Raw genomic sequence first — 20,362 nt, 5'->3', positions numbered from 1 at the left:
TAAATACAAACACAGTGATGAGACAATGAGGCACACCTGGATAGGACGTGAAGCGTTCAAGAGAATTGATTGGTTGACAACGACATAATTGGGAGACACAAGAGACACAGGAAAAAGAAATGGCAAATATAGATCACAAATTGGGAAACTTAAAGTTGTCTGAATTTCTGCCATCTCATAGAAAAGCATTTCCCTGAGGTTGGGCCAAAACCTCTCATGTCATAATTTATTTGTAGTTTTACAATGTTGTCTTGCACAATTTATGCACAAGGCAACTCAATATACTTCACACAACGAATTAAGAAATAAATGACACCAGTACTGTTTCTGTCCGAATTGGAATTCATTTACATTTATTCAAAAATGGGTTTCAGATTTTTCTGAGTTGATTAAAATCCATATTCTTGACGTTCTTGGTCCAGAAGGAAACGTTTGAAATGGGTATGTGTATTATGAGAAAACATCAAGCATTCTATTTTTTCAGAAGGGATTTTCAAAAGTTGAGAAACATGCCTGTATGAAGTGTGAAGTGTTTTTTGTTGTTGTTGTTTTGGATTGGATTTTCCTTTATTCGTCTCGTAGTGGAGAAATTTACATTTCACAGCAGCAAAGTTATGAAAAGAAGATGAAAGTAATAAATGTAAGTAGAAAAACAACATACAGGAGCTGCTGGAAAGGCAGCCACTCTCGCTGCGCCATCTTGAAGTCAAAAGAACAAAAAAAATAAAAATAACAAGTAATATTACAATACAAAGACACAGGCAGTCATTCATTCTTAAGTCAAAGTCAGCTTTATTGTCAAATATGCTAATATGCATGACATACAGCACAGATGAAATTAATGTCCTCTCGGACCCAGCGTGCAAGGCACTTTAACGTGGCTAAAAGAAGACATACAATTGACAACAGAGAATACATGTAATTTCTGAATGTAAAGTGAGGTAGTGCTGTATGTAAAATGAGGTAGTGACGGATGTAAAGTGAGGTAGTGACATATATGAAGTGACGTAATGTAGTAATGCAAAAACAAACAACAAAAAGGGTTGAAAGTGAGGTCTTGCAGAAAAAAACGAGACAGAACAAAAAATAGAGTTCAGGATGATAGTACAGCATGCATCTTAAGCACTTTCTGTATCCTCTTTGTTACATGAAACAGTTCTAGATGAAAGAGGAGAGGATCAAAAAAACAAGGGTCGATTTTTGTTGTAATTTATTTTGAGAAAAGAGGATGTACAAAACCGGGTTAGATGGAGGACACTGATTCGCTGTGGCGAATTTATTTTGAACAGATTTCAAAACTGCCGTTTGGGATGTCTCATCAAAAGTAATGATTTTGTCGCTACCAACCGGCATATGGCTGAAACTTAAAAACTACATTACCCACCATGCACCACAACGTTTTTTTTTTTTTTACAGCGGCCGACTTCAAGATGGTGCTGGAAAGTACTATGGTTTGGTAAGGATGGCAAAACGAGTTTGAATTGAACGATTATGAATGTTTTATGAAACGATAAAACGATATTTGGTATTTTATTAAACCTGTTTCAGTCTTATTTCAATACTAAACGTGTTCGCTTGAGACGCATTATATGTTGGACTTTTTTTCCTGAGTCACTCTTCCAATGCTAACGGAAGCATAGCAAGATGACAAAGATGTGCTGTCATTTCTGTGATTGGCTTTGTATTTTATGTAATTAGCGATGGCAACCTTCGTATTTATTTATTTAGGATAACCGTGAGACTTTGTTTTTCGTATTTATTTGAGTTTGTGCAACAAAAAGAGAATTTCAAAACGCTAGTATTAGCTACGAGGGAGATTGTAGTTCCATTGTCAAAGCGTCTGTTGTCACCAGATTAATTTTAGAGCATCTGTTATCTCAGTTATAAACACCATTCTCATAGCCAGACCATAAATAATCGATATAGTTAATGCATTGATATTAATTTACTATTTTGTATCATATACAGTAGTTTCGGCACATTCAAATACCAAATAAATATGAAAAAGAAATGGTGAAAATTAATCATGAATTAAAATGTTCATGTGCATGTCCCCCTTTGTTTGCTTGCAGTGTGGACAACAGTGAATACATGCGCAATGGAGATTTTCTACCCACCAGACTGCAAGCTCAACAAGATGCAGTTAATATCGTTTGTCACTCCAAGACTCGCAGCAACCCGGAAAACAACGTTGGCCTCATCACAATGGCAAAGTAAAGCAACATTTCAGTTCACTGAATATGTTTTTTTTTTATTTCAAACTGATGACAGTACCAATGAAACAAGTGTTTGGTGATTGTGTCTTGCGCAGTAATTGTGAAGTACTGACAACACTGACTCCAGACACAGGAAGGATATTGTCAAAACTGCATGCCGTGCAGCCTCGTGGAAACATCAGCTTCTGTACTGGTATCAGAGTAGCACATGTGAGTTTTTCATTTTGTAGCATTCACCTAGTGGTATATAAACACTGCTCTGCCAATTGGTTCCCGTGGGCAGCATGCGTATCTAAGAGTACTGATGGGCATATATTCTTCATCCTCTGAAAAACAACTAACAGCAATCCGAACTGACAAAAGTCACATTACGTTTATTTCCCGTATGCCATAGAAATAATCAATCTGTCAGCTAATGCAGCTAATTTTTTCTTTGCGATCTTAATATTTTGGTTCTTATCATTGCAGTTGGCATTAAAACACAGACAGGGCAAAAACCACAAGATGCGTATCATTGCCTTCGTTGGCAGCCCGGTAGAAGATAATGAGAAAGAGGTGAGCTGTTTTCTTTATTCAGTTGCTTTCTTTTCCAACTCCAAATAGAAATCACCACAATGCAGCATAACAGGGGAATGTATTTTGTTCAATGACTGTTTTTGCAATCCCAAGAGTTCCCCCTCCCCATCTATTACATTAAACATTATATTAATGTGTAACTTTTCTGTTGTATCCTTTTCTAAATAAATAATTATTTTTTTATATTGATAAAAGTTCAAATACAGCAGTCCTTATGTCTTGATATGTTCTGTTTGGCTTCATGCTCTAAATAACAAGCTGAGTTTTTTTTTCCCCTCCAAGCTGGTCAAAATGGCAAAACGCCTGAAGAAAGAAAAAGTGAACGTGGACATCATCAACTTTGGAGAAGAGGTATTTACAAACTTATTGCCGTCAAACGTTGACCCCGTTTGTGATACCAACCAAGCTCACCGTGATTCTTCTTGACAGGAAATGAACACAGAGAAGCTGACGACCTTCATTAACACTCTGAATGGGAAAGAGGGCAGTGGCTCCCATCTGGTCACGGTGCCTCCAGGACCCAGTCTGGCGGACGCTCTGTTATCTTCGCCCATCCTCGCCGGAGAAGGCGGTGCCGCGCTGGGTTTGGGTGCCAGTGACTTTGAATTTGGAGTGGATCCCAGTGCAGACCCAGAGCTGGCCCTGGTAAGAGATCAGCACAAATGCGTTTTTGGCAATTTGCGGTCTGATTTTGGCGAGTTTCGCCAAACTCATTCGCTACCATTCCCGAATTTATTCAGGAATTGAAAAGTGTGACATGGACCGCCATTGACGATTTTGTTTGGGTTTTGGTTTTTATTGCAGGGGTGCCAATAAAGCGTAGGTCAGACCTCTGGAAATGTTTTTCCCTTCCATGAGGAGGCAGCATTTGCCTTTTGTCCACGTTAGCGCTTTGTTACAGTTCAGCGCTATATAAATCAATGTGTATATATTGTATTTTGTACAGCTGCCCCCATTTCAAGCTCAGATAACTCAAGACCCATATAATTTAGGAATTACCGTATTTTCCAGTTTATAAGGCGCACCCAAAAGCCTTGATTTTCTTCAAAAAAATAACCCTGCGCCTTATACGCAGGCACACCTTATATGTGAAGTAAGATTGAGCCACAACAGGTCTTCCAAGGACTGTCAGCAGCCACCGACTCCATTTTTCCCCTGTAGAAGGAGTGCGTAACCGCAGCCTCTACTGTAGCACCTTATAATGTGGTGTGCCTTATATTTGGAAAACTTTTATATATTTGTATAATATATTTTAAAAAACTATTTTCATTCATTGGGGGTGCGCTTCATAGTCCGGGGCGCCTTATGTATGGAAAAAGTTTGATAATACACTATTCATTGGACTCCGGTGTGCCTTATACACCGGAAAATATGGCAACTCGTTTTTTTCTCATGAAAGAAGAGAGTGTAGGGTTTCTTATGCTGCATTGAATGTTTATGTAGTCCTAAAACTCAATATTCTGTTGGTCCTGCAAATTGAGTGTGAAAATGACAAAAAGCCCAGCACTGGAATGGACACATTTTTGCACATTGTTTGGCACTGAATGAGTTAAGATATTTTACTCCCGATTCAAAATGCATGACAATATCAGAAATCCCACTGAATTGATTTAAAGTCACCCCCGGTTTATCATTTTGGTCTCATAGGCTCTCAGGGTGTCGATGGAGGAGCAAAGACAAAGACAAGAGGATGAAGCTCGCAGAGCCACTGTGACATCTGCTGCTGAAGGAGGCATTCCCTCTCCCATTGACGGTAAAATATAAAATCCAGAAACTCGAGGTGGGGGATTGGGGGGGGGCTTGAATTTGATTAGAGTGTTCAGTGTTAGAATATTTAATTGAAATTCCCTTTGCCCGTGGCGCTATGAGCTTGTTTTAAACTTGAAAGTTAAGCCCACCAATCTTCTTTTGATCAGAATCAGAATCAGAATCATCTTTATTGCCAAGTATGTAGAACACACAAGGAATTTGTTTCCGGTAGAACACGCTGCACTAGTATCGTTGTCAAAAAAAACTGCTAAGTGGCACTATACAGTTCCATTTTGGCTACTGTTGAAAGAGTTCAAAGAGTTAATGGCTTGGGGGAAGAAGCTGTACACGAGTAATATTTTGCCTCTAATGTAAAGCGAACCAGACTCAAATGTTTTATATTCAAGTGTCTTCTTTCTGTCATAGAATCCGATGATGCCCTGTTAAAGATGTCAGTTCCAAGTACTGACTCAGCAGTACCCGTGTTGCCAGATTTCAGCCGCATGACAGAGGACGAGCAGATAGCGTATGCTCTACAGATGTCCATGCAAGGATCAGCAGCAGGTGAACACTTCCAAATCTTCATATATCATTTTCAGACATTTAACTAAGATCATCGAAGCTGGGATAAGAACCTCTGCTGTAAAATTAATCAGGAGCCATTCAACATCGGTTGTATTGAAATGTATCTAAATTTTATCCACAGTCAGCATATTTGTATTTGGTTGTAGAGTTTGGTGCAGAGGATATGGACACTGGTGCTGACATGGACTCAGCTGAGACCAAGGTATTTTTTTCCTCTTTTAAAAAATGTTGTGTTGCATTTCATAAAAAAAACCCACTCCTGCTATCTCATCTGCCTTCAGGATGAAGAAGACTATGACGTAATGCAGGATCCAGAGTTCCTTCAGAGCGTCCTGGAGAACCTTCCAGGCGTTGACCCGAACAATGAGGCCATCCGTAACGCTATGGGCTCCCTGGCATCGCAGACTGGTCCTAAACCCGATTCCAAAAAGGATGAGGAGAAAAAGAAATGATAAAGCACATCAAGGGAGGAGTTTATAGTATCCGTTCACACCACTGTGATCATGTTTTGCTTTTGTTAGACCATTTTCATGTTGCTGTCTCAATGACTTTTTACCTTACGGTTCCGTAAATTCTTACCCCTCCTTTTCTCCACCCAGATTTCAAACCAATTTGTTTAAATCTTTTGTGAATACATCTCAATTCAAATGCTTAATAAATTTACACAACCCAAAATGACACGTTGTATAATCTGTAACTTGTTTGCATATCTACAATTCCGTTGAAGATATGTTGTTCAGATTGTGCAGATCGGAAACTGAAGTATGGGTACGTTGTTTACATGACGCATATCTGAAGCTGGATCAGCAATGACAAAAATTATTTTTTTAACAAGTTCAAACTGATTTGCAATGTACTGTATGTCAAACGTTTGTGGCCTTGCCATAGTAACGGCCTGCTTTGACAAAGTATAGAGCCCACAGCTGTCTGTTTCAAACATAAGGCGGAAAAAAGGTTAATAAATTTAATGCTATCCTCAAGCGGAGTTGAGACAATTTATTCGTAGAATCTGTCGAAAAATCTAAAGTACAATAATAAAACATTTGATGCTTCCCACCACTATATAATCAGCAAATAGCTGATAAATTTCAATAGTTTAATCTAGAAAAGCTACGAACACGACTACACTCAAGTGTATATTTAAAGGACAACCGACGTCTCCGGACAAGTTGTGTCCCTAATTTTTAAAATGGCTTCAAATGACTTCTACTGAGCGTATTTTACAAATATTCCACCGCATATAGCTATATTTTACGTTTTAAGACTCGCGCTGAATATTCTGGAAGTCTTGTTTTTGAGTTGGTGACGAGTCCTCACCCTAGTCACTGAAGGAACACCCCTGACCGAAAAAAGGACGCATTGTAGCAGTCCTTCCATCGCGTCAATGCATTTTGCTGTACTTGTTTGGTCTGAAAACTTCATGTTGCACCAAAAAGAGGCAGAAGAGGGCGACAGAGTTCCGTGTAAGGAATTAATCAGCCTGTGGAAACGGGCTGATTAATTCCATACACGGAGCTTTGTCGCCATTTTCTGCCTCTTTTTTGGTGATACATTTCCCCGCCACCTATTGCCTCAAAATAAATTATTTAATTGATTGCAAACATGTATGCTTTCCTCTTCAGAACTATTTGAATCATATTCATAACTAGATGAGTAACAACAAATCATATTCTCAGAATCCGAAGCCATTGTTTTGATTCTCCAGCAAGGCAAGAGGTCTTGGGGTGACACCACGAACAAGGGGGCGGGACCTTCTGAAACTGGACACTTCCGGGTTAATTTTTTGTAGATTTTGGACACTTTAAGTCATTTTTATTGGTGTTTTGCATTTGACTAAAATATCATACTGCGTGTTTTGGGTATTTTAATGCTATAAAACGTTTTTCTGATGTCAGTTTGGAAACAAAAAAAGTGATGTCGGTTGTCCTTTAAGTTAAAAATTGACCAAAATGCACGAGTTCGATAATTTCAGTCGCGCGATGTGATGACGTATTATTTGAGCGACAACGTGGAAAGTAAGGATTGACTTTGCTCAATGGTAGGCAACTGTGTGGATTTTGTCCATGTGGATTTTGTACGAATTATACGATCAAATAAGTCATACACAACATAATTAAACCAAACACGTCGATACAATACATATTTGTCTCGCTCAAAACGTGTTTTTCGACTTTTATAGGACCGATGTTAGCGTGGCCAGCTAGCCGTGACGTGCTAAAGTTTAGCATTGAGGCGAAGCTACCACTTGTTGAATCATCACTTGAAGCCGAACGCATCTCTCATCAACTCCGTTATAAATTACTAGTTTTATTAAAACTGATAACTACCAGTTTCAACATTGAAACTCACAACACACAACATAATGTTCTGTGTCGCCAACTGCATTGGTGACAGTATGTTTTGTTACCCCTTATATCCGCCATGGGTCAAAAGGTTACTGTTTTGTATTTTACTACAAGGAAAATATCCCAAAATGCATTATTGATGTCACGAAGCTTATTGACAAAAGTAGAGTGAAACCATGTTGATTGTAATGCCATTCTTTTGTACAGGTACTTTAAAGTGTGTATCGACAGATGCAATGTTTTCATTTTCAGAGTTGACACGACTTAAAAGGATTTTCCAGTGAGTGTTGAATAAAGGAAAATGGTGTTCACTTTTGAAGTGTTAAACTAGACATGATAATAATGACTGATTAAAACTGCATACGATTGATACATACACAAGGACTCAATGTTTGCCAGAGGTTAGAAGGTAACTGGCGTGAAGTCTGCTTTATGCACATTTCGACTGCCGCCACAGTAAATTAACTTCGATATAGGCGGTTATGATATTCATGACATACATACTATGACGTGTATGGAAATTTAACAAAGCTCTTTCACAGTTGACTTTTGCATAACTCTTGTTTTGCTTTGGTAGGTTTTAAGCTGAACGCGGCAATGGGGGACGTGAAGACCCCAGACTTTGATGATTTGCTTGCAGCGTTTGATATTCCCGATATTGATGCTATCCAGTCGAGTCCAGAAGGGGACGATGTGTCGACCAATGACCGAAGAAATTCATCCCACCCAGCCTCTCTTGCCTCACACACTGACCCTCCTCCTGTCAGTGTTATCGTGATGAACACTGTGCGACCTTGTGAAGATGATGTTGGAAAAAAAGACAAGACTTCAATCACTCCTTTAGACTCTTGTGTTAAGATAAATCTCACTGCAGCCCAAACTGCACACATATTTAATGGGTCTGCCGCGAATGACCAAGAAGGATCCAACGCAGGACCATGGCAACATCATTCGCCCCTGAAGTTGACCGATGACGAAGAAGAGAATGCGATGGAGGTCGACTCGGTCAAGAACTTGATTGAGGATGTGACCGCTTTGAAGCCTCAACCGCAGCTGGAGTCCACTCAATTGCCTGTTCTTTCCTCTCCACATTCTGGCCTGCCTCAAGAGCACCTCCTCCCTCATGCACCGCCATCCCCTTTATCTCACAATGGGAGCATTTGCAAAAATACAGCCTCTCACTTGGATGAGGATGACTCTGAACCAGATTTGGGAAGCCCACTCGTGATCCACGAAAGCCCAGAATTTGTCATGCCGTCGCCTCCGAAATTGAAACACAGCGTCAGACATCAACCTGAGTTGTGCGTCTCCCCTGAGGCCACCCTTGAAGCGTTGACGAAGCATGAAGAGAAATCTATTTCCCTCGCATCGCCACAACTGTCAGCGGGCCCTCACAACTGTCATTTGGCACCTGTACAAGACGAGAAATATCCAGAGCATGTGATTGATGAGAGGGACTCACCTGAGAGTCCACCGCCTAGCGAAACTGGGCTTCCGTTCCCCAGTACGACCCCTGAGTTGGACAACCACAAGGAGCTTATGGACAGCGAACCTAACCAAGAGGACAGAACTCATGACACCAAAAGGACCGCAAGAGATGATCAAATTGTAAATGAAGAGTCATTTTTTGACACTGTATCTCCAAAAACAGAACCATCAGAATTGCTGCCCCTCAAAGTTAAAATTAAAGTGCCCACAGGAAGCTTAATAAAGACGACGCTTAAAAGGGGTCCAAAAGCTAATTTTAAAGGCGTGGATTCTTCCAAACTGACACCAAAGCCGTATAATCCGACATCGAAGAAGGGAGGTTCCCAGCAGTCTCATCTGAAACTGACAGTCAAAGAAAAACGTTCTGTGCGCGTCAAACCTAAACCCTCCGCCATGGTTGTCAATGTCGCCAAAATGACACCTCTTCCCGCCATGACTGACTCAACGTCTGCATCCGCTGGCATTAACCTGCACTGCCTGGGTCAGAAGACTCTGCAGACTTCCCCGCAGTGTAGTAGCCGACCTGCCTCCATCGTCACCAGCGGCGGGACCATCGTATCCAAAAGCCAGACCAACCTGGTGGAAATCTTTAATAAGATTCTCACCAACAAGAACCTGCTGCCCAGCTACAAACCTGACCTGAGCTCCCCGCCTCCTCCTGAGTGGGGCCTTCCTTTGCCTGCTCAGGTAAGTCTCACAAAATCCATAGCTTGGCGACAACAGTGTAGATGGATAGATGGATGGATAGGTAGATTGATAGACAATGATAGACAGATAGACCGCGAGAGTGGCTGCCTTTCCAGCAGCTCCTGTATTTTGTTTTTCCTACTTTCTTTCCTTTCCTCTTCCTTTCATAACATTGCTGCTATGTTACTTCCGGGTAGAGTGAACGCCGGCGCGAATGGCTGCCGCTGCTCACCCACACAAAAAAAAAAAATCTTATCCTGTGACTGTAAAGTGTCCTTGAGAGTTTTGAAAGGCGCTTAGTGATTAAATGTATATTATTATTATTATTATTATTATTATTATTATTATTATTATTATTATTATTATAGACAATGGTAGACACTGATAGACAGACAGACAAACAATGATAGACAGGTAGACAATGATAGACAGACAAACAATGATAGACAGATAGACAATGATAGACAGATAAACAATAGATGGATGGATGATAGATAGATAGATAGATAGATAGATAGATAGATAGATAGATAGATAGATCGATAGATAGATAGATAGATAGATAGATAGATAGATAGATAGATAGATAGATAGATAGATAGATAGATAGATAGATAGATAGATAGATAGATAGATAGATAGATAACCACTTGTTAACCACTGGATTTAATTAAACTCACGCTGGCCAGTCTTCAACCTATAAGGAGTTTTTTTTTGCCACAGGCCACACTGTGGTTACGGTTTCTTCTCGGGAATTTGCCTCATACTACATTTAGAGCGGCCAACAAATGATTGAATATGTCATTTTAAAATCTAAAGTAAAACATAATGACTGTTATCGTGGTTTACATACGACAATTTGAAATTTTGGTTTGACTTCAGCAAGCATCATAGAATTTCACAAGTTTCATTTGCTTTTGCGGGCCGAATGAAATGATGTGGCGGGCCAGATTCGGCCCCCGGGGCCGTGACTTTGACACCTGTGCTTTACAGGGTTACCGCTGTTTGGAGTGTGGCGACGTTTTCGCCCTGGAGCAGAGTCTGGCCCGTCACTACAACCGGCGTTCGCTACGCATCGAGGTGACTTGCAACCATTGCGCCAAGCGGCTGGCCTTCTACAACAAGTGCAGCCTTCTTTTACACGCCCGGGAGCATAAAGAGCGAGGCCTGATCATGCAGTGCTCTCACCTTGTCATGAAACCCGTGTCCTTGGAGCAGATGATAACCCAGATTGAACTCGGTGGTCAGTAGCTTTTCTGTACAGTTTGTTGTCTGGAATATGTTTGCTTTTGATATTGTGCCAGAACCACAAATAATCCTCAGACTTTTTTTTTTTTGGGGGGGGGGGGGGGGGGTGTAGGGGTATTTTATTTAAATAAAAATGAACCCACTGCATACCTGTCTACCCGCGAGATACTGTGACCTTAGTAACGGCTCAATTTTTCATTACTGAGAAGAAAAAAAAACATACGCGTGTGTAATATTCCATTGCACAATTTTATTAACAAAATGTCACATGTAGATATTAATACTTTTAACAAGTTACAACATATTTCTAGCAATAATCAAGTATGTTCTTTGTTGTAGATCATTGTGGCTTTTTTTGCTGTGGACGACAATTCATTTGATGGTTTCAGTTGATAGCATTCCCCATCATAATTCATTTTTGACTCCAAATAATAAACTAACAAGTGAATATGCTCTTTTGCTCTCTGCATTGCTGTGAGGCAGGCATATATACTCTAAGTCACACTATTCATAGGATATGTGAGATATATATATATATATATATATATATATATATATATACACAGTAAAGTCTCGTTATATCGATATTCAAGGGAGTCCGAAAAATATCGATATAACAGGGACTATCGATATATCCGACCCTGTTTGCATGTAATTTTCTCCGTGCGTGCATAGAAATAGTATCGATATAACCGGGACTATCGATATATCCGATATCGATATAACGAGACTTTACTGTATATATGTTTCCACTTTTTTAACAGTGGTCAATCGGAACACTTGACAAGCTGGTTTCTAAGGGGATTTATGTATTTCTTACAATGTATAATATTTATAAAAATATGAATAATACGTATTACGGTGGGAAAAAAACACGGTAAAATGTTTAATTTAACTGATTGCAAAATTAAATGCCACTTGACGGGAATTTGTCTTCTCTGAACTTTTGCTTCGTCTCAAAACTTTTCGTACAGACTTGTTTTCTCAATGGTCGACTTTGCTTTTTATGAGTAGCGATACGTATTTAATAATTTTTGTGTTTCCCGTACAAACTTACTTGTATGCCGTACACATCTAAAAATGTGCAAAAATCGTACAGAATATGGCAAAATACAGCTGGTTGACAGGTATGATACTGTACAATAGTTTTCTAATGGCAACAACTTGACCTAAGAAACCATGAATTCACTTTCCACGATTTCCTGAGGGAATAATGGATTGTAAAATTTAGCATGTTGACCATTATAATGCGTTATATTTAAAATGACAGGTACCCTTACATCAAATGTTTTAGGGCACTCCACGTTCCAGGTCAAAGGGAAACCACAGCAAGCGTCTGCGAACAAGAAATCCGACGCATTGCAGCACATTGGTCATAAATGTCCAGAATGTCAGACTCAATTCAGCAGCAAAAAGGAGGTGATCCAACATTTCCAAGAAATCAAACAACCTGAAACCACAGTGAGTTATTTGTCTACATTTTGTTTGCTCTCAAATTCTACCTCTAACTACTTTTTTTTCTTCCTTTCCAGCAATGCACAGAATGCTCCCCTCCGATGTTGCTGCTCAACACCTGCAGCGCGGCAGCTCATCAGCGCATCCATCAAGGCAGTCCACCGTGCGTCTGTCCCGAATGCGGCGGCACCTCCAAGCACGAAGTTTTTCAGTCACATTTGGAACACGTTTGTTTGCACTTTTCCCGATGCATCGGGTACAGGTATGTCATCAGCCCATGCGCCATTGATGCATTTTGCCAGTCACTGGCGCAACTTTGGAACTCCACTGCGCCAGCACCGACTCAAGTCTACTAAGATTAGTGCATATTGCTACATGATCCGTGCCACATATGACATACTTCAGTTAAAATAGCGAAAGAAACAAATTTAGTGAAACAGCAATTGAAAACTGTTTGTTTTCCTTCAAAGGTTTTAACTTTCATGGTCTGCCATCTTGCCTTACCGATATTGAGCCATAATCACCCTGCATTTCTTTCAGTGCGTTACACAGTCGTGGTAGAAGATATCTTATGCTTTTTCAGCGATCTGCCGGAAATTGCGAAAGACATAATCGAAGAGGCATTTACCCATGGTGCATTGCAGTGTTTACATGGCGGATGGTTCCAGTATGCAGCGTGAGAACGGGAATAAAACTCTAAAAGACATTAAAAACAGGCAGCAAACAAGCATATTTTCATTTTTTAAGAAACAATCGAATAGGTCTGCAGAGGGAAGTGACAATTCATTGCAGCAAAATGCTGTTCATGATTCGAATTTAGTTGATAATGAGAATGATTTCAGAGCAGAGACACTCCCCTACTTACAAACATTTGAGTTACGAACAACGGTACATACGAACATTTTTGTAGTCGCATATATAGTATTTTCTCCAGTTGTGCATGTACATATCTTTGTTCAGCATGTATTTTATTAAAAGTTTATTTTTCAGGACTAACCAATACAAGTTACTTATACAAGCCTTAAACATATTTATATAAACCTTGAACATACTTATAAAGGCCTTGAACATTAATTCCATACAAAATATACCACTGAAGCAACATATGAACAAATTCAACTTGCGAACAACCGTTCAGAACGTATCTCGTTCGTAAGTTGGGGAGTGGTCAAGATATAAAATTATTAGTATAAAAATATTGTGCTAAGTCTGTTCTCTTTGTCTTCCCTGTTATACTGTTGAAAATCAAAATATCACAGAATTGATTGTGTAGTCACTCAAGAAAATTGATTTGAATTAAAATTGTTTATATATTAGAAACTTAGATTTTACTCATTTTTTTTCATTTGCAATTTAGAAATAACATGCTTCAATGAATGTGTTTTGGTTTATTTCGATCAGTTTTGTATACTTGGCAATTCAGTTCAATCAGGCCTCAGCATTTTTTTAATTTGGCCCCCTTTTCTGACACAAGGCCCCCTTTTTACATTTCCCAGATGGATCCTTGGGTATATCATCAGACCATAGTCTTCGTTATGTACAGAAGTGAAAAAAAATGGAACAATTGATGTCCCTCACCCAAAAATATCAAATCTCCGTTCCGTCTCGTTCCCGCAGATCCTCATCCTCCCTTCACCTCTATGTGCCCTCAGCCCGTCTCACCACGATGGGATGCAGAGCTTTCAGCCGCTCTGCTCCCAAACTCTGGAATTCACTTCCACCCAACATCCGTAATATTGACTCCCTCCCTATTTTCAAGTCCCACCTCCAAACCCATCTGTTTAAAATTGCTTTCAATGTCTAGTTCAATCTGCTATTTTATTATTTATCATTTTACTTATGGTTTTATTGTTGTGTGCTTTGTTTTTATTGTAAAGTGTCCTTGGGTGTTTTGATAGGCGCTTGAAATTAAATGTATTATTATTTTTATTTCCACAATGATCCCAAAACATTTCAAAGTCGTTTTCCTAAAAGATCGTTTCACACTGAACTTAGCAGTGTGCAGCATGTAAGGTTGCTTAGTGGTCCGACTTAGTTTAAATAAATATTGTATCTATCTTTGAACGGCATTGCTGGGCCATGGCACAAGCGCCTCCAATAGAGAAGCTGGCAGAGTAGATGTAGAACTAAAATTAAACTAAACTCACCCTAACATGCTCATACGGTGTTTTTATGGGTGAAGCCTCAGCCTGCTTTTTATAAATCGAACACTCTGACCTCTGGCTGCTGAGCAAGGAAGAGGGAGATATTTTCCACTATCCACCGGCATTATTGTTTGACCTTGACTTTGAGTCATCCTTTGATTTGAGCGCTCTTTTTTTTTTGTCTGGACAGATGCTCCAGTTGTCTGGTGGTTTTTGGAGGGCTGAATTCTGTCAAGGCGCACATACAACAAGCCCACTGTGACATTTTCCACAAGTGCCCCAGCTGTCCTATGGCCTTCAAATCGGCACCCAGTGTCCAAAGCCACATTAGCACCCAGCATCCCGCGTTAACTGAAGGCCAGGCCATGTATGACGCACGCAGACAGATTAAACGTTACCATTCCGCCTCTAACAACACGATATTTATCATTTCTCACAGGTTGATCTACAAATGCGTGATGTGCGATACAGTTTTCACGCACAAGTCAATGCTGTACGTCCATTTCGATACACATTTAGCCACTCAAAAAGTTCACCTTTATAAATGTCCAGGATGCACCAAGATGTATCCTCAGAGAAGTGTACTCATGGAACATTTCAAGGTGAGCTTATTATCGGACATATTCATCACTGCTCACTTGTTGACTCTGATTTCATTTTTCTTATTCTTCAGAGCCACAATTCATCCACGGCAGAATTAAGCTCCGCCCCGGCTGCTGCTACTTTGTGCCCTCAGCCTGCGATCAAGCTAGAAAGTTCAGACGGGGAAGACGGCGACAAGGAAATGCACGCAGAGACCACCGTCACTACCCCGGGGTGGAAGTGCGTTCACTGCCATGAAGGCTACAGTGACTCTGAAGAGTTCATTAGCCATATGGCGAAACAACATGGCAAGGTTGTAAAGCTGAGCGAGTGAGCTAGTGAGAGATATGGATGGAGATATGGAGAGAGAGAGACAGAGAAAGATATGGGGGAGAGACAAAGAGCGAAATAAAGAGAGAGGTAGGGAGAAACAGAGACAGAGAGGAGAGGAGAGAGAGAGAGAGAAAGAAAGGAAAGCGATAGAGGAGAGAGGGGAGAAAGAGACAAAGAGAGAGAAAGAGGAGAGAGAGGAAAGTGAGAGAAAGAGAGAAAAAAGAGCGAGAGAGAGGAAGAATGAGAGGAGAGAGAAAAAAAGAGGAGAGAACGAAAGATGGAGCGAGAGAGCAAGAGGGAGAAAAAGAAAGAAGGAGAAAGAGAGAGAAAAAGGGGGAGAGACACAGAGGGAGAAGTAGAGAGGGAGAAAGAGAGAGACAGAAAAGGTGAGAAAGAGACAGAAAGAAGAGAGAACAGACAAAGAGAAGGGGAGACAGACACACACACACAAAGAGAGAGGAAAAAAGAGAGAGAAACAAAGAAAGTGAGACAGAGAAAATCATCTAAAAGTGGATTCCAGTTTGAGTTGTTGTTCATGTCACTTTTGTGTGTGTGCGCTTTTAGATCTTAAAGAACTTTCCTTGTACCAAATGCGAAAGCTCCTTCTCGTCCGCATCCAGCCTGAGACGCCACGTCCGCGACAAACACAAGGTTTCAAGTCGCTTCCACTGCCAGTGAGTCACGCTGTGCTTAACGCAGGACACATAGAAGCTATCATTTATGTCAGGGCTTTCCTGGAGGTTCGAAAAAAATGCATGTGGCAAAAGTACTGTATTTTCCCATGTATAAGGTATATCCAAAAGCCTTCATTTTCTTCAAAAGATGAATCTGGGCCTTATAATCTAGTGCGCCTTGCTGTGCAGAAAATACGGTAATTCAAAGCTCAAATTTGAGGTTTAATTTGCCTCTTTTTCCTCAAAATTTTTATATGCCACGACTTCATTTCCCCCTGTAGAAGAACTAGTGCGTAGCCCTTGCCTCTACTGTAGCGCTTTACAATGTGGTGTGCTTTATATTTGGAAAACTTTTATATATTTATATATTTAATTTGGAAAACTTTGTTTCATTCATTGAAGTGGTGCCTTATAGTCCGGTGCGCCTTACGGATGGAAAAAAAATTGAAAATACCCATTCTTTGTGGGTGCGCCTTATACACTGGTGCGCTTTACACACCGGAAAATATAGTACAGTGATACCTTGGTTTACGAACTTAATTGGTTCCCAGACACTGCGTAAGGTGAAAAGTGTGTATCCCAAAAATTAATTTCCCATAGGAAACTGGGGAATAGAGGACAAAAACAGTTGGCTGCCATTTTCTTGTGAGGAGAACAGGCTCGTTCGCGAATGACATATCACTCATTGTGGCGCTCCGTGTGTGTCCCGAAAAATATAGTATGCCAAGGTAAAATTTTCATAAATGTAATGTTCGTAAACTGAAACGTTCGTAAGCCAAGGGGTTCGTAAACTGAGGTATCACTGTACTTTATTTTTACAGGTATTGAAATATATATTTTGTTTTTGTTTACCTCCAATCTATTAAGACGTTGAACATTTTTTGAGTGTTTGTAGGTTCTGTACGGGCAGCAAGAAATCATTCAGCAGCCAAGCGATGTTAGACAAGCACGTCCACATTCGACACCGAGCTGAAGCCACGAACCCGGAGGTAAACCTGACCAATCTGTCTCTTTCATTAAAAAAAATCAAATGAGCGCACATTTTCCCCATCCCAGCCTTGGGCTCTTTGTGAATCAATGAAACATAAGGTTAGTAAAGAGTTTGTCAAAATGGCATCTTCTGAGCAGGGAGGCACAGACGAAGCTGACAGCTCTTCGGAACACGACGGCGCTTCGCTGACTCGTCATAGACGCCGCGCGGCTGCCAAGATGGAACGCAATGAAGAGTCTTCTCCCTTAAAAAAGTTAAGATCATCCCTTGCGCCGGCCTCCAATTCTCCTCCCGAATCTGGTTTCCGCTGCGCTCCCTGCGGCTTCGCCACGGAAGACCAGGCCACGTTCCAGACGCACATAAGCCAGCATCGAGTCGGGGTGGACGGCGGCGGGCACCAATGCGTTCAGTGCGGTGCCTGCTTCACTTCCACCAAGTCGCTGGCGCGCCATCTTTTTATCAGCCACAAGGTCCGAGATGCCTTCACCGATCACCATCAAGCTCTGATCGTGGGAGCGTCATCGTCTCCTGCTAGCGGCAAAAAGCCCGATGAGAATTCTCTCGGTTGCCCCGCATCGCCCTCCTCGCAAACTCACGGCCAGGAAGACGACGACGACGCCCTGAACTGTAAAGTGTGCGGCAAACACTTTGACAAGGCTGCGGATCTCAACACGCACTTCCGAACTCACGGTATGGCTTTTATCAATGCAAGAAACACGGGGAAAACAAGCTAGGCTGTGAGTAGAACGTCACTACGTGCCTTATTATTATTATTATGTTGAGGATTTTTGGATTGGATTGGATTAGCCTTTATTAGTCTGGCAGTGGAGAAATTTACATTTCACATCAGCAAAGAATCACAATCAGAAAGCCTTTAATAGTCCCAAGTGATGAACGTAAGAGAAAAGGAAAGGAAGAAGTAGAAAAACAAAATACGTGACATGCTGTAAAGGCAGCCACTCTTGCGGCACCATCTTGAAGTCAAAACAACAACAAAAAACGAAATAGCAAATAATGTGACACAACACAAAAGACACAGACAATCTGAAGCACTTTCTGCACCCTCTTTGTTGCATTAAACAGTTCTCGATGAAACAGGAGAGGATCAAAGCGTCCTTTTAACCAGTGGATCAAGGACGTCATGGTGAAATCTGCACGTGTGCTACAAGCCAAACGTAGGAAGCAAACACAAAGCTGAAGCATCCATTGACAAAAAGAAATTGTCTCACATCTCCCGTGCCACGCAAATCCGCTTCAATTCCAAGCCGCGACAGTTCCACATACCCATCAACGCTCCTTTCATGTCATCGCGGGCTCCTCAAGCGGGGCTGTGTGCCCATTACAGGCGCAAAAAAAAGCACAATCGCCCCAGAGATGTCCAGTGATGACAGTCAAATGGCACCGACATTCCTCCTCAATCAAAAACAGGCCTAAAAGCACAACATTTTAACCCACCAAAGTAGGCTAATTACTCTCTGTGATGGGCCATTACATGCGCAAAATAATAATAATAATAAATTTAGTTTCTAAGCGCCTTTCAAAACTCTCAAGGTCACTTGACAGTCACAGGATAAGTTTTTCTGTGGGTGAGCAGTGGCGGCCACACGCGCCAGCGTTCACTCAACCCGGAAGTAACTTCTTCTTTTCCTTTTGGCTTTTCCCTTGACGGGGTCGCCACAGCAAATCAGTGTCCTCCATCTTTAGAGGTTTGATCCGCAGGTTTGTTTTGGCCAAGCTTTTACGTCGGATGCCCTTCCTGACACAACCCTCTGTATTTATCCAGGCTTGGGACCGGCACAAGAAGACTTATGTCCCTTTGTGGCTACAGAACAAGCAACTCACTCAGTAACTGAAATAGATAATAATAATAATAATAATAATAATAATAATAATAATAATAATAATAATAATAATACATTTGATTTATAAGTGCCTTTCAAAACCCTCAAGGTCACTTTACAGTCACTGGATCAGTTTTTCTGTGGGCGAGCAGCGGCCGCCACACGCTCCAGCGTTCACTCAACCCAGAAGTAACTCCAATAGATAGAAAGCGAGCCGGCTAGCTATTAGATACCCAATAGACAGCTAATAGATACCCAGCCAACCAGCTAGCTAGCTAATAGATAGCTAACTAGCTGGATATATAGCCAACCAGCCAGCTAACTATCTATAATAATAATAATAATTTGATCTATAAGCGCCTTTCAAGACTCTCAAGGTCACCTTACAGTCATGAATCAGTTTTTCTGGGTGAGCAGCGGCAGCCACACGCGGCAGACTTCACTCACTAAAAAATTGCCAGACGGGCGCGGTTGAGGTCCGATAGAAAGTTAACGAACCAGCTAATTAATAGCCAATAGATAGCCAACTAGCTAGCTATATAGCTAATAAATAGCAAACCAGATAATAACTCAACTCTGAAGCAACTCACATAGATAGAAAGATAGCTAGCTAATAGGTAACTAATAGCTAGCAAAAAAAGCACAATCGCCCCTGAGCTGTCCAGCGATGACATTTAAATGGAACTGACATTCCTCCCAAATCAAAATAACTGATCATGATTATGACCGGAATAACAAATATGGCCTTCCTTTGTAACATCTGAATGTAGGGTTGCTTTTTGCAGTACAGCTGGTTCAGCCTGTCACTACACGCCACTATCATGGATAGATGAACAAAGACACATTTTTTTAAATATTTTATTTATTTTTATCATTATAATTTTTTCAGCCTGTAAAATGTGATCATTTCCCAGGTCGTCACACCGTTATTTGGGAATCACCGCACTGTTCCTGTGAAGCTTCATTTGAATTAGTACCATTTGAGTTACCATCAGTTACCACTTGTGTTCCGCCTTAGTTGAAAAGCAATGACATCTCAAAGCCTTTTGAAAAAGACAACCTGACTTGTGGATTAGGATGTTTAAAAAAGTTCACTATCTCATGCCAATTGGTTTAAAATAGCGACATGTACGTGCGTATCTTTCTTCCGGCAGAAGAGTTCAGGGGATCGTATAATCGGTCAGTCGTTCGGTGGTCATCAGCAGAGCTTGTTTTTATGTATTTGTTTGAGACGCTTACAGCAATGTGCTGGAATTGTTTGGGAAGCAAATTGCGCCCAAATGTTTATGGAGAAAATGAAATAAACGTGACATACCAGCAGCCAATGTTTCAGCGCCGGCCCAGTTGGTGTTTGCATGAGTAGAAGCTGCCTGATTCACTGCCAGATGATGTGCAAAAAAATGTGTCCACTCCAGTGCCAGGGTTTGTGTCATTGTCACTCTAATTCC

The 20,362-nt window shown here is 40.9% G+C and overlaps 2 protein-coding genes across 5 annotated transcripts; both read left to right on the top strand.

Annotated features, from left to right (window-relative positions):
* The first annotated feature begins 1,328 nt into the window (after window positions 1-1,328).
* LOC148896772 (26S proteasome non-ATPase regulatory subunit 4-like) lies at window positions 1,329-6,106 on the top strand. Its single transcript, XM_088998462.1, has 10 exons — window positions 1,329-1,456; window positions 2,073-2,213; window positions 2,312-2,426; window positions 2,685-2,771; window positions 3,075-3,143; window positions 3,222-3,437; window positions 4,440-4,545; window positions 4,968-5,105; window positions 5,273-5,328; window positions 5,408-6,106. The coding sequence occupies exons 1-10, from the start codon at window positions 1,386-1,388 to the stop codon at window positions 5,576-5,578; spliced, it is 1,170 nt and encodes a 389-aa protein (XP_088854588.1). The 5' UTR covers window positions 1,329-1,385; the 3' UTR covers window positions 5,579-6,106.
* Window positions 6,107-7,134: 1,028 nt separating this feature from the next.
* znf687a (zinc finger protein 687a) lies at window positions 7,135-19,515 on the top strand. 4 transcript variants are annotated; one of them, XM_088998107.1, is made up of 12 exons: window positions 7,135-7,164; window positions 8,049-9,646; window positions 10,640-10,889; window positions 12,189-12,355; window positions 12,427-12,611; window positions 14,684-14,860; window positions 14,933-15,095; window positions 15,167-15,388; window positions 15,973-16,082; window positions 16,978-17,071; window positions 17,211-17,763; window positions 18,157-19,515. In XM_088998107.1, the coding sequence occupies exons 2-12, from the start codon at window positions 8,069-8,071 to the stop codon at window positions 18,219-18,221; spliced, it is 3,564 nt and encodes a 1,187-aa protein (XP_088854233.1). In that variant the 5' UTR covers window positions 7,135-7,164; window positions 8,049-8,068; the 3' UTR covers window positions 18,222-19,515. The 4 variants fall into 4 exon arrangements, with proteins under 4 accessions (XP_088854233.1, XP_088854232.1, XP_088854235.1 ...); XM_088998106.1 differs by having other exon boundaries at window positions 16,969-17,071; XM_088998109.1 differs by having other exon boundaries at window positions 17,211-19,515.
* The last annotated feature ends 847 nt before the right edge of the window (window positions 19,516-20,362 follow it).

This window comes from Hippocampus bargibanti, linkage group LG06 (genome assembly GCF_051943395.1).
Source record: "Hippocampus bargibanti isolate YZ-2025 linkage group LG06, ASM5194339v1, whole genome shotgun sequence".
Lineage (NCBI taxonomy): Eukaryota > Metazoa > Chordata > Actinopteri > Syngnathiformes > Syngnathidae > Hippocampus > Hippocampus bargibanti.
The sequence above is the reverse complement of the archived record's forward strand: the minus strand, read 5'-3'. Positions and strand labels throughout refer to the sequence as shown.

What these genes read in the sequence shown, in the direction of transcription:
- znf687a (XM_088998106.1), top strand. Translation starts at nt 8,069, where the DNA reads ATGGGGGACGTGAAGACCCCAGACTTTGATGATTTGCTTGCAGCGTTT. An exon ending in GCCTTCCTTTGCCTGCTCAG is followed by an intron (nt 9,647 to 10,639) that starts GTAAGTCTCACA and finishes TGTGCTTTACAG; the next exon opens with GGTTACCGCTGTTTGGAGTG. An exon ending in CTGAAGCCACGAACCCGGAG is followed by an intron (nt 17,072 to 17,210) that starts GTAAACCTGACC and finishes TCTTCTGAGCAG; the next exon opens with GGAGGCACAGACGAAGCTGA.
- LOC148896772 (XM_088998462.1), top strand. Translation starts at nt 1,386, where the DNA reads ATGCACCACAACGTTTTTTTTTTTTTTACAGCGGCCGACTTCAAGATG. An exon ending in CTGGTATCAGAGTAGCACAT is followed by an intron (nt 2,427 to 2,684) that starts GTGAGTTTTTCA and finishes TTATCATTGCAG; the next exon opens with TTGGCATTAAAACACAGACA. An exon ending in CATTCCCTCTCCCATTGACG is followed by an intron (nt 4,546 to 4,967) that starts GTAAAATATAAA and finishes TTTCTGTCATAG; the next exon opens with AATCCGATGATGCCCTGTTA.